The sequence below is a fragment of the Drosophila bipectinata genome, chromosome 3R, assembly GCF_030179905.1.
Source record: "Drosophila bipectinata strain 14024-0381.07 chromosome 3R, DbipHiC1v2, whole genome shotgun sequence".
NCBI classification, from domain to species: Eukaryota; Metazoa; Arthropoda; class Insecta; order Diptera; family Drosophilidae; genus Drosophila; species Drosophila bipectinata.
In genome coordinates this window covers 24,728,936-24,746,659 of record NC_091739.1, presented here as the reverse complement: position 1 = coordinate 24,746,659, position 17,724 = coordinate 24,728,936, and the positions used below count along the sequence as shown (strand labels likewise).

General features: G+C 38.3%; 2 protein-coding genes and 1 pseudogene across 4 annotated transcripts in view; 1 reads left to right on the top strand and 2 right to left on the bottom strand.

Moving 5' to 3' along the window:
- Positions 1-9,169, top strand: part of nAChRalpha1 (nicotinic acetylcholine receptor alpha1) — a 57,920-nt gene extending 48,751 nt beyond the window's left edge. For both annotated transcript variants that reach the window (XM_017236093.3, XM_070280880.1), the window contains 5 exons: positions 1,602-1,782; positions 3,823-4,283; positions 4,363-4,574; positions 7,091-7,395; positions 8,301-9,169. In XM_017236093.3, coding sequence (XP_017091582.1) covers positions 1,602-1,782; positions 3,823-4,283; positions 4,363-4,574; positions 7,091-7,395; positions 8,301-8,507 — 1,366 coding nt within the window. In that variant the 3' untranslated portion in view covers positions 8,508-9,169. The remainder of the gene's footprint in view (positions 1-1,601; positions 1,783-3,822; positions 4,284-4,362; positions 4,575-7,090; positions 7,396-8,300) is intronic.
- LOC108121805 (E3 ubiquitin-protein ligase RNF185 pseudogene) lies at positions 5,741-6,873 on the bottom strand (annotated as a pseudogene).
- Positions 9,170-16,321: 7,152 nt separating the features above from the next.
- LOC108121798 (uncharacterized) lies at positions 16,322-17,466 on the bottom strand. 2 transcript variants are annotated; one of them, XM_070280879.1, is made up of 4 exons: positions 17,297-17,466; positions 16,977-17,191; positions 16,707-16,915; positions 16,322-16,634 (listed from the first exon to the last, which is right to left on the bottom strand). In XM_070280879.1, exons 2-4 carry the CDS (start codon positions 17,157-17,159, stop codon positions 16,322-16,324), a joined length of 705 nt encoding a protein of 234 aa, XP_070136980.1. In that variant the 5' UTR covers positions 17,160-17,191; positions 17,297-17,466. The 2 variants fall into 2 exon arrangements, with proteins under 2 accessions (XP_070136980.1, XP_017091579.2); XM_017236090.3 differs by having other exon boundaries at positions 16,977-17,466.
- Positions 17,467-17,724: the final 258 nt, after the last annotated feature.

Sequence of the window (17,724 nt, the reverse complement as noted above, 5' to 3'; positions counted from 1 at the left end):
TATTATTGTATGTTTCTAGATGGGCTACCTCCCAGTATATCCTTGCTCCCGCCGCTCGTATCTGTGATTCTTTTTCAACTGCTGTTGGCTTTTAGTTTTGAGCATGAAAGCTGACGACAACTGCGCTGAAATCAAAAGAAACGAAATAAAATTTCATTATCTTTCATTAGATTTATAAAAATAAAAATGGCGTGGAGAAATACTAGGACCTCTTTGGTGGGCGGAAGGGAGGCTGGGACGAGGAAGCCCACGGAATACAAGGAAGACAAAGGCAAAAGGAGCGAGGGGACAGCAGCGGCAACAAAGTCAGCAAAAAGTTTTTTCTTGGCCAGCAGCGGGTTGGCCAACTCCCTTAATTCGGTTACAGTACAGTGGTACTAGGCTTTATTCAGAAGATTAAATAAATAATAATTACAACTTCTAAAGAAATATTTCGTACAAAAATTGATATAGATTATTTCCTATGCTCATTCTTAACTTTAAACTTTAAATCACGTATCACTTAAATAATAATAAGTATAATAATACAAGAAGTATATTCAGTATTGCACAAAAATTAAATCCAGTCTTAGCCACATCCTTTGATAACTTCTGGTCGATGACATCCCACTGTGGCTTCGATTTGGGCCTCGGCCTTAAAACTTTGACTGGGCCCCGAGATACAAAGATGGCGCTCGCTGTGCGGCGCTGAGATTAACGCGCTGATAGACGCGGCAGGCGCCGTCGGCTCGGATGGCCAGGATAACTGCCACCGCAACGATGACACTCATACGCCGTCTTGTCCGGCTCTCTCTTCTGGCCTGTTTGTGTGTAGAGTGTGTTTTTGTGTCAGTCTGTGTGTGTGTGAATCACCGTTAAGATAATGGCTGCAATTGCGGTGACCCCCAGGCGTGGTTTTGGCTTTTTTCGGTTTCGGTTATAAACTTTTGTTCTCTTTGTTGATTTTCTTTCTCTGTCGCCCCAGACTCCATGCTACTTCCTCTTTATCTTCATCTCGCTCCCCTGCGACTGTGAATGTGAATGTATGTGTGCCTGTGCATTGCCGACAGCCATTTTAAATGGTTTTTAGCCATTAATGGTTGCCTGATCGTTGTTGCTGCTTCTTCTACTGCTGCTGCTGCTGCTGCTGCTACTGCCACTGCCACTGCTGTTGTTGTAATAACATTTTAAAATGCTTTGCTTTTGGATTTAGATTTAGTGTACGTCTCTGGCCAGTGGTTATAGCCAGAGGAGCTAAAAAGGACCTTGCCGCTAATGGACTACGGTCCGCAGTCACCGATTCTATATGCCTGATATGGAGGCGTGTTTCATCCCAGCGGAAACAGAATTAGCAGTATAAAAGAAAGAACAACATTAGCCGCAATTTTGTAGTCTAAAATGAATTTGTAATTAGAAGCTAAAATGTATTTTTAATTAGTTCAGCACTTTTAAGTTGTATTTAGCTGGAGCCTTTTTATGGGGCACAAAAAACTTTTGTTAGCTAATTGCCAACTTAATAAAAGCTAAAGGAGCCCACAACTTTTATAGAAAATAAATAAGCTTAAGTAATTTAAATAAAATATTATAATTTATTAATAAATACCCATTCTTCTCTCTTCCAGCGCCGATGGAAACTATGAAGTGACAATAATGACAAAAGCAATTCTTCATCACACTGGCAAAGTGGTGTGGAAGCCGCCCGCCATTTACAAATCCTTTTGCGAAATTGATGTGGAATACTTTCCCTTCGATGAGCAGACATGTTTCATGAAGTTCGGCTCCTGGACGTACGACGGATACATGGTAAGTGAACGTTGTTGCCCAAGAATCTCTGCTGGCAACAGCTGGCAACTCTGGCCACGAACAGATTATGTCTCAGCCCATCAATCAAATTCGATGGAAAGTAAAACCTGAAAAATATAAAATCGTTGAGTTTGGGCCTACCGCCTGGGCATCAGTTACCGCCGCCTGAGTGCTAATCAAACGTGGCTCTGACTCGATTATAAATACATTAATTTTAAGAAATATGTATTGGGAGAATGGGAGGATTGCAAGAAAATGACTATTTAAATATGTTAAAAAATGAAAAGGTCCTCTTTTATTTAATCGGTTGGATTTTCATGGTTAATATATATGAGTGCTTTTATTCGAATTTGGCTGTTAATATTTATTTTGTTTTTTCCCGTACACTTGACACGTTTCACTTGCTGTCATGCGATAAATCAAGTGAAGCTTGATTCACGTACGTGAGGCAGTGTGGGTGGTGGGTGGTTGTATGTGCGGGGATGCGTGTGTGTGTAAGAGATAACAGCTGCCAGCTGGCGTTTAATGAACCAGCCACGCCCACGCCTTTTCAAAAACTTTTTGTGTAGGGACGCATAAATATTTAGAAGGACGAGCTGAGCCAAAAAAAAAAAGGGAAATGCGAAAAAGTTCAAAGCCCCGAAGCTTTTAATACCCACAAAACAAAAAAGTGAAAAACATTTTATAGTGTTTATTACAGTTTTTTCGAGTCCCTGAATCATATTTTATAGTAACTTTTCGACAACTCGAAAAAATGTGTACTTTTAAAGCCTATAATCCAAACGTCATAATACAGTACCCATATACATATGTAGCTATATAATGAAATAAAAAAAATTCAATTCTTTTAGGAATTTTTTACAAAATGATGTGTCCTTTAAAAAGGGATATTAAAAAAATACTCCAAATACGCCCAACTGTTGCGTTGCTGGAGGGCCTTGCCTTCTGTTTTTATTTCATGGGCATTATGAGCAACAACAATGGATGAAAAACGAAAACACGGGAGAAAAATCGAAAAATGACAGCACATTATTCAACATATAAATTTTCGTTTTCTTCCTTTTCACGCATCACAAATTTCGAGCATGCTTCATTGAGTTTCGACTTCCTTGTAAGCCCCCAGACTCGTACGGGATGGAATTTTCGGGATCGACTTTTGGCCATTTTACAGTGTCAGCGCAAATGTAGGACGAGCTATTAATGACGGCTGTCTGAACGGGCTGACAGGCTTATGTGTTTCCCTCGCTTGCAATAACTATTATACTAGTCTTGAGCTAGCTAAGGTTGTATCTAAAGTTACAAGCCTAACCCCTAAGCCAAATGTTAGGAAATAGTTAAACAATACATAGGGAAGCCATATAAGTAACTTTCAGTACCCTATCTATTAATCAGGGGTTTATTGTTCCAAGTTTATTATCTGCAATATGCTGGTGGCCCACTGATAAATGAGCAACAGACAAGAAATGACAAATCAAGCCAAATGGAAATGAAATAAAGGTTACAAGCGTAATGTCATTTGCGTTTCGGGCCGCACGTGAGCGAAACTTATCTCGATTCCTGCCATCTGCCGCCACCGAGCTAGGTGCCGGAACAGACTCGGAATGAGACTCGTATCCTCCCGCATCCTCCAACCGTGCTATTCGGCGTGCAATTGACGATTGTCAAAAATTTGTCAGAAAGTACGTTTTTCCATCACCTTTGATTTTTCCGCCGGCAGGGGGAAACCGTAAGCGACACTTGGGGCAAATGTTGCAAAGGGAAATGGGCCAACAAATCAACATAAATAGATGTATGATTGGCTTGGGTTCGCGTCGGGGCGAACAGGTGCAGCAGTTACCAAAGTTGTCGGGGCATAAATCAGTAACTTTAAAGAAAACAGCAGGTGCCTGTTTTTCTATTGATTATCCCACTCTTTGATCTGTCTAATCCACAGAGACTATTTAATAAAATGATGCTGGGTTGGAAGACGAGTTTCTTTAGATTTAAGCCAGTAATATTTTGGTAAATATTTATAAATTTATCTTTTTATCACATTCATAGGTGGATTTGAGGCACTTGAAGCAAACCGCTGATTCGGACAACATCGAGGTGGGCATCGACTTGCAGGACTATTACATTTCAGTGGAATGGGATATTATGCGAGTGCCGGCAGTAAGGAACGAAAAGTTTTACAGTTGCTGTGAAGAGCCCTACCTGGACATTGTCTTCAATCTAACACTGCGGCGGAAGACACTCTTCTACACAGTCAACTTGATCATACCCTGTGTGGGCATCTCGTTCCTGTCGGTGCTCGTCTTCTACCTGCCCAGTGACTCTGGTGAAAAGATTTCACTCTGTATCAGTATCCTGCTGTCGCTCACTGTGTTTTTTCTGCTGCTCGCCGAGATCATTCCGCCGACTTCGTTAACGGTGCCACTACTGGGAAAGTACCTGCTATTCACCATGATGCTCGTCACGCTCTCCGTAGTGGTAACCATTGCGGTGCTTAATGTAAACTTCAGGTGAGTTTTTGATTTCCAGAAGCAACCGAAAATGTATGCCCTGATCTCTTGCACATAATTAATTTGTATTACATTTTAGATCACCTGTTACACATCGTATGGCGCCTTGGGTACAACGCCTGTTCATCCAGATCCTGCCGAAACTCCTATGCATCGAGAGGCCCAAAAAAGAGGAGCCCGAAGAGGATCAGCCGCCCGAAGTGCTCACCGATGTCTATCACCTGCCCCCAGATGTGGACAAGTTTGTCAACTACGATTCCAAGCGCTTCAGCGGTGACTACGGCATACCAGGTAGGATATTCCACGCCCCAAACACACCCCCTAGTTTGCCACCCGTCGGTTGTCTTAACAATAGAATTTCCTTTCGGTGAAAGCCGCTGAAGAGAATCCCACTGAGAGCTGGGGAAAGTTTTCTTCTATTTTCTTGCTCTGCTTGAGGCAAACTTTCTGTGTAGAACTTTGCATCTTGGGCTTCTTGTGCCGCTTGTTCTACTGCTGCTCCTGCTCCCGCAGCTGGGAAATTTATGCATGTTTTCAACTGGCTTTAGTGGGCACATTACCGACGAAGCATGGAGCGAACAGCCTGCAACGTACAACTTGCAACTTGCCAGTTTATATTCCATTTTAAATATGCACAACAACATTGAAATTATATGCATTCAGACACGCCACTTTATAATGACGCTGGGCCAGGGCGGTCCAAATAATTTATGACAATTAACAAGTGCAACTGCAAGGACGCTGGCAAAAGGGAAAGTTTCGACGGAGAATAATAAGTTCCCTGAAATGGCTTTCGTATCGCTTTGTCACCGCCAACTGACAGCATTTAAATGAGGCATTACACTGAAGCCAAACTTTTCATCGTAGATCAAAATTAAATTCAGTTTCCTGGCGTATACGTAATATTGTGTATTTGAAACTAAATCCAATTTCGCGTGCAAAGAAAATACTTAAAGAGTGTTCAAGCTTTTACTTAAGCTCTTGGTTACAAAATTGAATAATTTCTCCGTTAAAGTGGCTTTCACAGCAGCAGAAGCCGGAGGAAACTAAAGGAAAGAAAGAAGCTGAAACTTTCAAATGGCTAAGCGAAATAAATGGGAAACAGAATGCAGAAAACTATTTATTGAGTTTCCGTATTGTATACCGGGCAGTGCAGTCAGTAGTGCTGCTTCTGCTGAGCCGTGCGCTCGAGGTTGAGGGTCCTTTGTCCGTTCACTTCCTTCGAGGACATTGTGCCTCGGAGAATTGCGCCAAAGACAAAGCAGCAAAGTTACAAATTGCATTTACAACTTTATTTGCCTAATGCCATTAATGCAAGGTCCATGTGAAAAATAAATGATCGAAAGAAGATTTTTCGTTTATATAACGTAATTATTTATTTTCCTCTGTTTTGGTCCTTAAACCTTGCAGCTTCATAATTAATTAACTCTTATACGCAATTACCTAAAACGCATACGTACTATGTAGCATAATATGTTTACGAACACCTAACATTAGCGGCAAATATATTTTCGAATATTTGCTTGTAACCATTTACATCGGAACATAGTAATTTGAAGCTGTGTATTCAGTATGTACTCCGGAGCACAAGGACCACAAGCATTGGTTACATTCTTGGTTACATCTTTAGCTGAAAAGCAGCCATCCGATGAGTATAAAAGCAAAACATAGAAACAATTTTGAAAGAAGTTCTTCGTCCCCGTTCTGCAATTGTGCGTTGTTCCTGCCGCGATTGACAGGACGTCGAAAGTTGTTTGAAGTTAAAAACCCGAACGGTAAGCCACCGATGCCAAAAAACAAAAAACCGCCTCCAACTCCGAAGAAGGCAGGTGCTGGCTCAGTACGTTGTCCTCTCGGTCGGGGTGGACCTATGTAGCGTGGATCATTGTGTTGTGCACTATTCCGTCCATAGAGTGGAATGACTTTTTCTGCGCTGATAACCGACTTGCATACTGGGCAAACCTTCCTCGAGGGTCGCGTCAATAGCCATTGATGCAAACAGGGCCAGCAGTATAAATGGCCGCACATAGTCACAACCGCATTCTTAGCTGTGTCCAGACATATGTTACAATCATAAAGAGATCCATCGTTCGGCTCCCGCCCATTGGCTCTGTTGACCTCTTCCAAGTTTTGTCCAGTGGGATCCAATGTTACTGCATCATTATCTGCTATGGTTCTTGCAGCTCCTGCCGCATCAGCTCCTGCCACTTCTAAAGACCCTCCTGTAGCTTCTGTGGACCTTTCGATTTGGGAAATGCGTGGACGTCTTGTCAATCTAATCGAAGAATCGGGACGATCTAGTCGTAACCGCACCCATTGCGACTGTTCCATGTTGCATTAAATTTTGCTTCAAATTTCGCTTTTTTTTTGGTAAAACTCTGTCTTATCTAACACACAAAAGAAAACAGAAAAGTTTGAAAAAATTATGGTTGGAAAGTTTGCCGGTTTTTAGTAGAAGTAATAATGCCTACCTTATGCCTACCTACTGATACTGCTTACGATTTGTATTGAATGCATACTTACATACTGGCTGTCAAAACGATGTAAACGAAATTATAAAGCCTACTATGCATAATATTATACAAATATGAACATTTTGGTAGAGGTGCAAAAAACATCGATCCATCGATGTTTATAAATTATCGATGTTTTTGTACTTCTAGTTTTTGGTACTAAACATTAAGTATACGCAGTGTACGCTTGCGTCTTGTTAGGTATTCTCAACAATACTTAGAGGCTAAATAACTGTAAGAGAATGATGCTGTTCTTATGTAATACTTTAATCTTTCACATTTGAAATATTTCAGCTCTTCCCGCCTCGCACCGATTCGATTTGGCCGCGGCTGGTGGCATCAGCGCCCACTGCTTTGGTGAACCACCTCTGCCCTCCTCACTGCCATTGCCCGGTGCCGACGATGACCTCTTCAGCCCCTCGGGTCTAAATGGGGATATCAGTCCCGGATGCTGTCCGGCAGCTGCAGCGGCTGCCGCGGCCGCAGCCGCCGATCTTAGTCCCACGTTTGAGAAGCCATACGCCCGCGAAATGGAAAAGACCATCGAGGGATCGCGCTTTATAGCACAGCATGTGAAAAACAAGGACAAGTTCGAAAGTGTAAGTATATATTTGAGAATTTATTTTAAGAATAGAATGATCCACCCACAACGGATAAGCTGAGAGTCGTAAATTGAAGAGGTTCCTTTAATTTTTCATTCTGCCATTTTCGATTCACACAGAAAGTCGTTGAATCACTCGCCTTTATTGGCAATCAGCGGCAATCATTGTCTGGCAATCGCAGCTGGAACAAGCCAGCCACGAGACCAGCCAGCATGTCTGGTGTTCTGTTTACGTCTGCTCTTGATAACCCGCATTAGATGCAATCAGACGGGGTCCGACAGCCACCCAGGCACAAAAAAAAATCAGCGCCACCACCTCAGCTCCAAAAACTAACCATAGCCGGTTAAATCACGTTGCCTGCGTTTTCTCTAATCAAAAATAGCAAACGATGACGGCTCTGACTGTTCCTGTTTCGCCAGGACTGGGATTCCGGATCGTGTTTGTGGTAGAGGCAGAGGGCAATGGCGCTGTCGCCGTCGTTGGAGTTGAGTGATTGAGTTGTTTGTGCGCAAATACGAAGAGTTTGCAACATGCGGTTGCAGCAGCGCACCAGTTTGCCATTTGTCGACGAAACGCTGAGGGTGCAATTGAGTGTAGATGTGTGTGCTTGGGAATGTGTAGTCCTGGCAGACCAGCCATTCTGCTAAAATCGATGTTTGGCCTGAAACATTTCAATTTAACTGGTTTGGACGTACCGCAAATCTGAAATAGATCTACCAAAGCCGTTTTATTAGTTTTCGAAAGGCCAAATGATTGATGATGATGGTACTAATGGTCAGGAATCAGCAGGAGATTAAACATCCGAATATTTGATTTTGAATTTTAATGTTGCTATGTTGCTACCAATTAAAAATAGTATGTTTCATATTTGAATTAATATACCCTAATTACATATCTTTCAGGTGGAGGAGGATTGGAAGTACGTCGCCATGGTGTTGGATCGTATGTTTCTGTGGATCTTCGCAATCGCTTGCGTGGTCGGAACAGCACTGATTATTTTGCAGGCACCGAGCTTGTACGACCAGTCGCAGCCGATTGACATACTCTACTCGAAGATTGCCAAGAAGAAATTCGAGCTGCTCAAGATGGGCAGCGAGAACTCCTTATAGCGACCACTTGGGTTCGCGGCCGGCTGGTGGAATCTAATCATCAGCTCGCTGCGGACCCTGTTCGCCGCTCGCGACGATGATCGTGGATAATATACGATGAGCCAGACCATGAGTATTTCGTCGGCGCTATACAACACGAATGCCAGCAGTGGCACTGACTATAGCAGTGTCCTTGGCAGTGTTGTCAACAGCACAGTAAGCACCAACGAATCGGATACCTCATGGGGCACGTCGTAGAACGCGAGGCGAGTGAAGCGAACATTGCGAAATGAATTGAACTAAATTGAACTCAAAGTGGAAAGGAGGGCAGTTTTTGGAGCAGTTGATCAAAATATGTATGTAATAAATTGCGAGGATGTGGTGTTGATTAACCGCGACTGTGTCGGACAGTTTGGAAGAGAGAGTTTTGCTCCGCAAGCCAGAAGATCGACGATTGTGGAGCTGATGTTAGTTTATAAGAGTTTTGATGTACTTGATTGCGGGTCGACTAAGATCGGGGTTCAGGTTGTCGGAGATCGTCGCTGGGAGGATCCCTGGACCAGTGTTGTATAAAGCGAATGGGGTTTTGTAAGTTATATTGTATTTTTGAGCGCCAAAAAGTTCCTTGTTACATCTTTTAGTTTTAACGATTCACACAAAAAAAGCAAACAAAAAAAAAAGAACAAAACCAAATGAAACAAAAACAAAGAAAATGTTTTAAAATTGCATTTTAAATTTAAATCTGACTGTATGTGTTCAGTAATAGTGTGTCAGTGTGCGAAATGAACAGAGTGAGTGTGTGAGTGCCAAAAATATACATATGAAGAATAAAATCAATTTTAATTGTTTATTTATTTGTGCATATTTTTCACATTATTTTTAGCAAAGCAAGCAAACAAATTTGGCCCACGTCGAGTGGGTCTAATTAAATTGCATACAAATTCATGACTATTTTTAAAGTAAATAAACAAAAAATTAACACGATAAACTACATTTAATTAGCGAATAAGCCGTAACTAGTTGTAGCTAAGCAAATGTAGTCTTGAATTAAATATTTAAAAAACGAAGCCCGATAGCTTGCTGCAAGGCAACTCGGCTCGTAGGAAGCGCGAAATTCTGAAATAAATTTAGTTAAATGTTGAAATAAGCGAAGTCGTCACATTTTTAAAGCCACACATTTTTACTAACAAAAACACACACAAAAAACACACCCATAAAAAATATATAGTATATCGAGCAAGCATACACATAAATATATAGAGTACGTATTTATAGGATTGCAGATAGTCAAATCACATAAAAACAAAAACACACAACAATTTCAATTAAAAACACGCCCACACAATCAGACAAGTAACAATAACTAAAGCGAATCGGTATTCTGCCAGCACTTTGTTTGTATAATTTGGAGCAATTTTAATCAATTAAATTATTGCGTTTAATACGCATTTCATTTGCACTCGGTTCAGCTGTCGGTTTTCATGGGATGTTGATTGTTTTCTTCTCCTTTCCCCCTGCAGCTGTAGTTTTTTCTGTTCGGCAGCAGATCCTTGCTCTCAGCCATCCACTGCTTGGCTGTGTAGTTCTGTGCACTCATTATGCATTCACCAGAGCATGCGAAGCGTTCGGAAAACCTTTGGCAAGTTCAATTTAAAATAAAACTTTTTAATTACTTTCAACGGGGCACGCGAGTGCTGTTGCCGAGTTCTGGCCATTCCAATAGCTTCGGTCGAGTGCCGCACAGAAAACACCTTCAATTTAAATGCCAAAGCAAACGAAACTTGCCACAAGGTTGGGTTGAATGCCACGCCCAATGCCCTCGACTCCCAACTCTCAATTCCCAGCTACCGCCCACTCATCTTTGCCTTTGCATTTTTAATTGATTTTACAAAAGTTTTCGCCACCAAAGCAACAAGAATAGTAAACATTATGCAATCGCGAAAACCGCCAACGAATTCCACTAAGGGCGCTATGAAAAAGGGGGCGTGGCAGCCCCAAAAGGCATGCAACAAATTAAGTGTGGAATGTGGCATGTGCATAATTCCACACAGTACCAAATAATAGACAGATTTATTAAAAAAAAAAATGTTTATATAGGAAAAGAAAGATAAATATACCTTTTATTTGAAATATTATTTTTATTCAAAAATTATTTAACCTTTGAAACGCTTATATGTTCTCTTATTTGTCAGTGTATAAGGGTTACAATCAGGCTTGTAAATAGTTAATGCAAAGTGTAAACAAATATGCACTTGCGATTGGAACTTATACATTATATAATGCCAATCTAGAAGTGAAAGCCGCACAAACTATGGGCCAAGAATGCCGCGTTACAACGGAAACCCTGTGCAAAATTCCAGAGTTGTCAAGCTGCCTGGGTGCTGCTTATTGTTGCCAAATGCCTGCATGTAGCCGACTTTTGTGCGTGAGAACCGGCAAAAGTTTAATTAAAATTCCTAATCGAAAATATTCAACATTTGCGAGTGTGAATTAATTAAAATAGTTTTCCAAGCCAATGATTGTGGCACAGTTTGCGACTGAAACTGAAAAGGCTGAGAAGCAAGTGCAGCGGAGAGAGTATGGCAAAGGGAACTTTTAGTTATATAAGTAATTGTTTGTTTTTATTTATTACTTTATATCCAACTATATATTTTTATTTAAAATTCACACTAAATACAACACATACACACAGACACAGTAGAGTTAAGGTAAAAAAGGAAACATTTAAAATGACAATTTAAATAGCATGCCGTTTTGGGTGTATTAAAATGTAAAGTGCATAAAAATCAACAGTTAACATTTTTTAAATATTTAGCTATTAAATAAACGTAATATAAAGCCTACAAAATAAACTTTGGAATATCATAAATCAAGTATTTAAATATGAGCGTAAACACTAAACTTAAACAACACACAATTGTCACACTAAAATTGAAACAACAAATGCAACACAGAAGGCGCATTAACTAAAAGGTAACAACTACACACACAATATGCAATATCAAATTATACTTGTGCATCAAATATTGAAGTATTAAACTGAGCTTATAAAATTTAAACGAAATGAAATGACAAAAAAATGCTAAAAACAAACAATTAAAACCTATTTGACAGCATTATCGACTTCCGTTTTGACAAACGAATATAAAAAGTCTGAAAACCAAAAAAATGCGATATACTAAACGTACGTTTGAATGCATAGACTATGAAATACAACACATAGCACCTTTTTAAATGCAAAACATTAAAAACGCAAAAATATACAAAAAGGATAAAAAAAAATTGATGGCAACAAATTGTTTACAGAGAGCAAAAAGTTATTGAATAATATTCCGAACACAACGTTTAATTTAATATGCAACTTCACCCCCACGATAAATAGCAACCCATATTTATTTTTCAAAGTATCTCCATTGGCAAATAAATAGATACCCTTTTTTAGTGTGACCTGTAAATACTACGATATATTTCTATAAAAATTTGCATAGGCTTTAACTATTATTTTATAACACAAGCATTTTTTTATTGGTATGTATTTAAATGTGCTGATTATTAATATTCAATCTAAAATGCGTTTTCGTTCTTGCATAAATAATTTTGCATTGAATATTGCATTGTAAGCTTCCTAATTTCATAAAATTATGTACAAACTTCAAGCTTAACAAGTCTTTTGTTATAGTTTTAGACAATCAACTAATAAAATATATTTAAAATCAGCAAAGCGAAATGAAATTAAAACAAAGAACTATTGACAAGTAAATGGCGTAACTTTTCTGTGAATAAAATCAACTAAATGAGAAAGAATACCCTAAAAACATAATTGCATATTTAAATTAAATGTTTTTATGGAAAATCAAAAAGCGAGGAGAATGTGCTGGAGGTTAGACAAAATTCATTTCAACAAATACCATTTTTGTAAATTATTTCACTTGGGAAATCGACACGCTAAAGCCAAATATAAATAAATAGAGAAATAATTAAAAACCGTTTTACTAACTAATGCAAGACAGGAGAACGAAGCGCGGAGACACTAGAGAAAACTTGAAAATTGAATTAAAGTCGAATACATAGAAGTGTATATGCTCTCATTGGTTGTGTTTTTAGGTTATAAACAAATAGGTTTGGCTATGTGTGGGTGTGTAGGCGTGCTAGTGTGTTGGTTTCACACACACATGCGGGCACACGCGTTGCACCAACAAACAAACAAAGAGACAAACAATCGTTCACTCAATCACTCCAAATGTCGGTCCTACGATGCAACCTACGATCGGTCAGACTCATTGTTGTACAGTTCATTTTCACATTGATTCATAAATATTAATAATAAATTTAACTAAATTTAGCTACCGTAAAGCTGAATTAATCATGTTTAACTGTATAATATGCTAATAATGTCAAACATTTTGAATTTGCCTTTTTGAATCGTGCTCTTCAGTTTCAACATGTTCGATTTTGGTTTCTAGCTAAATGTTTAGCCCGCTTGGTATACAAATATAAAAAAAAACCAAATAATTAGGTAATCAAGATGAAACCGTGTAATTTAAATACTGCCACAAATAAGAAAGAATGGATTGCAAATAGATCATATAAAAAAATATACACACACGTATGTATATGTATGTATGAATCGTGGAATTATGATACGAGTACGAGTATTAACGATATACGAACTAGTTAAGAGCATGAAATTCCGATTGTTTCGATGAGAAAAAAGATTTCAATACTCGTACAGCCACTCAACCTAGTCAAGTAAGGTCTGGATACGAAACACGGGGCTCGAAGTTAACATTGAGGCTAAGTGCTAACTATATAGGAAAAAAAACCAAAACGAAGCAATTAAGTCTCTGTACATAGAATATAATTAACCAACACCCAACCAACCAACCACACACACACACCGCAATGCAGACACAAAAACAGCACACAGTTGAAGCAGTACATCTCTGTATATAATATATTAAAAATATTAATAACTTTATATTGTGAGGCAACCGCCGATCCAAAAACGATCGATCATCCGGCAAGCGAATAGAATTTATTTCAAGTACAATTGATTTTTTGATTACAGTTACAGCAGACAACGAACTCGTGTACTCACAATTTGATAGGAAACAATCTTAGCTAAAGCACTGGAAGATCATTGAGAAACCACATCTATTATGAAAATCACAAAACGGTTGACAATGAGAAAAATGCCCCGAAAAGATTTGTAGTTGCTTTCAAGAGAAGGATTTGAAAATTTGCAATGCTTTCGACTTCAATAGGGGCATTTATTCTGATCGTGTTTCATTTTAAAAAAATTGAGAAACGTTTTAAAGCCACACACAATTAGCACTAACAAATATCATAATTAGTTAAACGCGAAATAGTTATTAAAAAAAATATATTTAAAACAAGCAAAGTGAAGAACACAAATGCAAAATAATTATGATGTAAACAGAAAATTGAAGTATTTGATAAATATGCGGCTTGACCCTGAGATTCAAAAAACATAAAATCGTATGTCTTCCAATCAAAGGTCGTCTTTTGTAGCAAACACAACAAGAATCAAAGTCTGCGTATTGCTAAAGAAAACAGAAAAAAGTGAAAAATTGGAAGCAACTATGGAGCTGGTTTAATGCAAAAATGCATTCTATATAAACACACACCATAAAACACTTAAAACACACACACACTGCACTGCAAAATCATTTAGCCAATAATTGTTGCATACATTTAGGGGTAACCACAGAATCCACGGCAACATTCAACCACTTTTCTCAACTCTGTCCCATTTCAGTTCCCATTAACTAATCAAGTACCTGACAATAGATGAACTACACTCTTTCACAAGCTTCTCAATTAATCTCGTCGTGTAGTTTCAAATGCCAAAATATTCCGATCCGATTCGGCTACTCAATTTGCGAAAATACAAGACATCACGACACTTAAATTAATCCATTCAAACGGTTTCAATGACAGCTAAAATCAAATTTAGACACCGCCACACATTCACGCAAGTCAGAGCCAATACATTTTCTTCCCGACATGGTTTTCGGCAAACCATGCAATTAATCGAATTTGAAATGCTTTCTTCTGCATACTCGTAGACAAAGACTATACGACTTTTGTAAGATATTTCCATTTTCCAATGCACAGACCACACACAGACATCTAATTTAAGGACCCTATACCCCCATTTTACAGAAAAACACTTATTCCAAGGGTAGAAATTTTAAATCGAATCTTTTTCGAACATATTCGCAGATTTGCAAACTGCACAAACACATTTACACTCATACTCACCAACACCACCCGAATACTCGCGAATATTTATTGCTTGTGTGCATGTGTTCCGTACGAATCCGTGTGAAAGGCATTGCATGTGTGTGTGTGCGCTAGACGAAGCCAAAATCAAATGTGTAAATTCATAAATTGTAAGTCAGTCACATAATTAAGCCAAATACTAACTATATACATGTATTTTGGAGTGCATAGTGTTTAGAGTTAAAAATTATACATGCATTCAAACCTGTGTGTATATTTTTAGTACTAATTGTTAGGTGCCGATAGTCTTAAGAGCTTCCGTTGCAAATTTTTGTGTACATTTTCTTTCAATTCGTTCGATCAAAGTATAAAAACAATTTTAGCATCAAGATTTTTAACTTCAAACAAACCAAAGAAAATGGCAAATCTTCAAATCTTGCAACTCACTGGGGAAAACAACACCACGAATATTAAAGTTAAAGATATAATGCCCACGGGCTAAACTAACAACAATTTGCTCAAGAAAAAATATTAAAAAAAATAAAAATAAAAAATGAAAAGTTTAATATTTAATATACATACATATACGCAGTAAACTAATGCCAGATATAAATACATGTATGGTAAAAACATTTAGTTAGGCGTCCAATGCGCTCACTAAAAATTCTACACAAAATCAATTTTAACTAAATTGAAAATTTAGTTAAATGGAATCGCATAACGTAAGTAAGCTAAGTAACGATAATCCATGAGAAAAGTTATGTAAAATATTTGCAACTAAAACATAACGAGATCTAAGAATAGGCTAAGCAACCTTTGACACTGCAAATCAATGCAAAAGATCGGCAACAAGCTACTCCAAAAGAGATCAAAAGGACATTTGTGCATCAGTATTTCAAATAAATGAGACACAATACTTAAGTTTAAATGGAGAAAGCGTTGCATTTACATTTCACATTAACAAATGAATACATAACGAATACATGCATAAATATATATAAATATATATACATAAACACTATATATATTAAATATATATTCGAAACTCTCTTGAACAACAACAAAACAGCAAACATATTACATAAAAAATACAAACAAAAATTAAAATAAATTACACTCACGCTCAGCCAGCAAGCAAAAAATTGAAACAAACATTGAAAAATTGATGAAAACTCAACGGAATATTAAAGAACAAAAATTAACAAAAAGTATAAAAATAAAAACAATTGATAGAATGAAAATTAATATGTTGACTAACGTAACACTATAAAACAAAATGAAAATGCATTAAAAGTTAAATGTAAGAAACTAAATAACGAACTTAAGCTAAACGCAAAAACAAATTAAAATAATAGCAACAATTGCGAAAAATAACACTAAAATTGAGAACAATTAAAAAAACAACAACACATTAAAAACGAGAAAACAATTACTATATAAATAAATGTTACGCGTTATTAAATAAAGAAGAATGAAAATAATTTGTTTTAAAAAAATATGACTATGCGTTTTGTTCTGGGTCGGGAAAGTACTCTATTAAATAAAAGATTACTTTATGTTTCAGTAGTCTTACATTTTATTAATTGTTTTTACATGTAGTTTATTGCGCTAAATTTAGTGGTAGTAGCCGACATATATTTTCCAAGAGCAAGTGCCAATAAAGAAAACTGACAGCCCGGATAAATTTCATGGCATTCTCGTGAATTCCTTTTGGAGCGGCGATAGATTTTATCATATTGATGGTGAGCTTGAGGCTCTTGGGCCGCCACCTTGGAAGGTGGCATGCTAAAGACAGTCCTGACCAATTCTTGCAACATGTTACCCTTGTGGTGGCTCGGCAGCATAAACCTGGCACTTTCACAGAGAGCTCGGGCCACACATGACCGACCATTAAAGCCCATACTGGAAAAGTTGATTTAAAAAATATTAGGCAAGGTCTGAAGCCGTATAATCTTCAAAGGACCTCTTACTTACTTATCGAAGATAGACTGCACCTCGTCGTAAAATGCTCGCCTGGATCGCCTTTTGATTGTGTCCTTTGCCAGAGTAGCATTCAGTCCATGAGCGTGCTGGATGACCCACTTCTCATTGGGCAGATCATAGGCCACGCCCCAATTGACCGCCCAACTGAGGTAGTCCACATCAGGGTTGCCGATCATGCCAATGGTCATGCAAATGGCGCCCTAAAACAGTGTCTCCATTAAAGCCATTTCTTCGCGTAGTCGAATGTCTGCAAACTCACACCGAAACGGAGGATCCCTCAGGAAATGCTAGGTAACGCTTTTGCCGACTCAGGATCTTAGCCACCGCTTGGGTGGTATTGGAAGAGAGTTCTTGCACCTCGGATGTCCCCACATCCTGCACTAAGTCAAAAGCCAAAAGGCCTAAGAACACAAAACTGAGATGGTAGGTCCGAAGTAGCCCCATTCTGACGGCAGGGCTTTCAGTTGTAAACTGAACTGGAAACCCAAAAGAATTCGATTGGGAGGTCCATGTTTTCGCGGCTTATTAGCTTAACGTTTTGTTGATTGATTTGATTAGCAGCCACCTGCAAAGTCACTTACCACGGACGCCATTAACCAGCGATTGTAAGGGCCCTCCTCGACCTACTCCAGAATAGACCAAATGTCAACACGGCCAACACTGATTGTTGTAGCATGTAAATTTCTGTCAACAGTGTGAAAAGCTCTTTGTTTCACTTTGTTTTTACTTCCAGTCCAATTGTCAGCATTGTAACGAGCAAAACAAATAGCACAAATTATGAAATTTACAATACAGCTCCCACAACTGGGAGCTGCATTTCCAATTGGATCGTTCAATACCTCTATACCCTTCTCTACGTAAAAATATTTTATTTTCATATAAATCTTATTTCATTTATTTTTTATCAGTCCTTAAAGACAACAAATTATGTAAACAGAAGTATTAAATAAAGGGAATCATCATCAACAATTATCCGTTCGTATTTACTTAATTTCCATTATTTTTTTTA

What these genes read in the sequence shown, in the direction of transcription:
- LOC108121798 (XM_017236090.3), bottom strand. Translation starts at nt 17,159, where the DNA reads ATGGGGCTACTTCGGACCTACCATCTCAGTTTTGTGTTCTTAGGCCTT. An exon ending in CTGAGGGATCCTCCGTTTCG is followed by an intron (nt 16,916 to 16,976) that starts GTGTGAGTTTGC and finishes ACACTGTTTTAG; the next exon opens with GGCGCCATTTGCATGACCAT. An exon ending in GTGCAGTCTATCTTCGATAA is followed by an intron (nt 16,635 to 16,706) that starts GTAAGTAAGAGG and finishes CAACTTTTCCAG; the next exon opens with TATGGGCTTTAATGGTCGGT.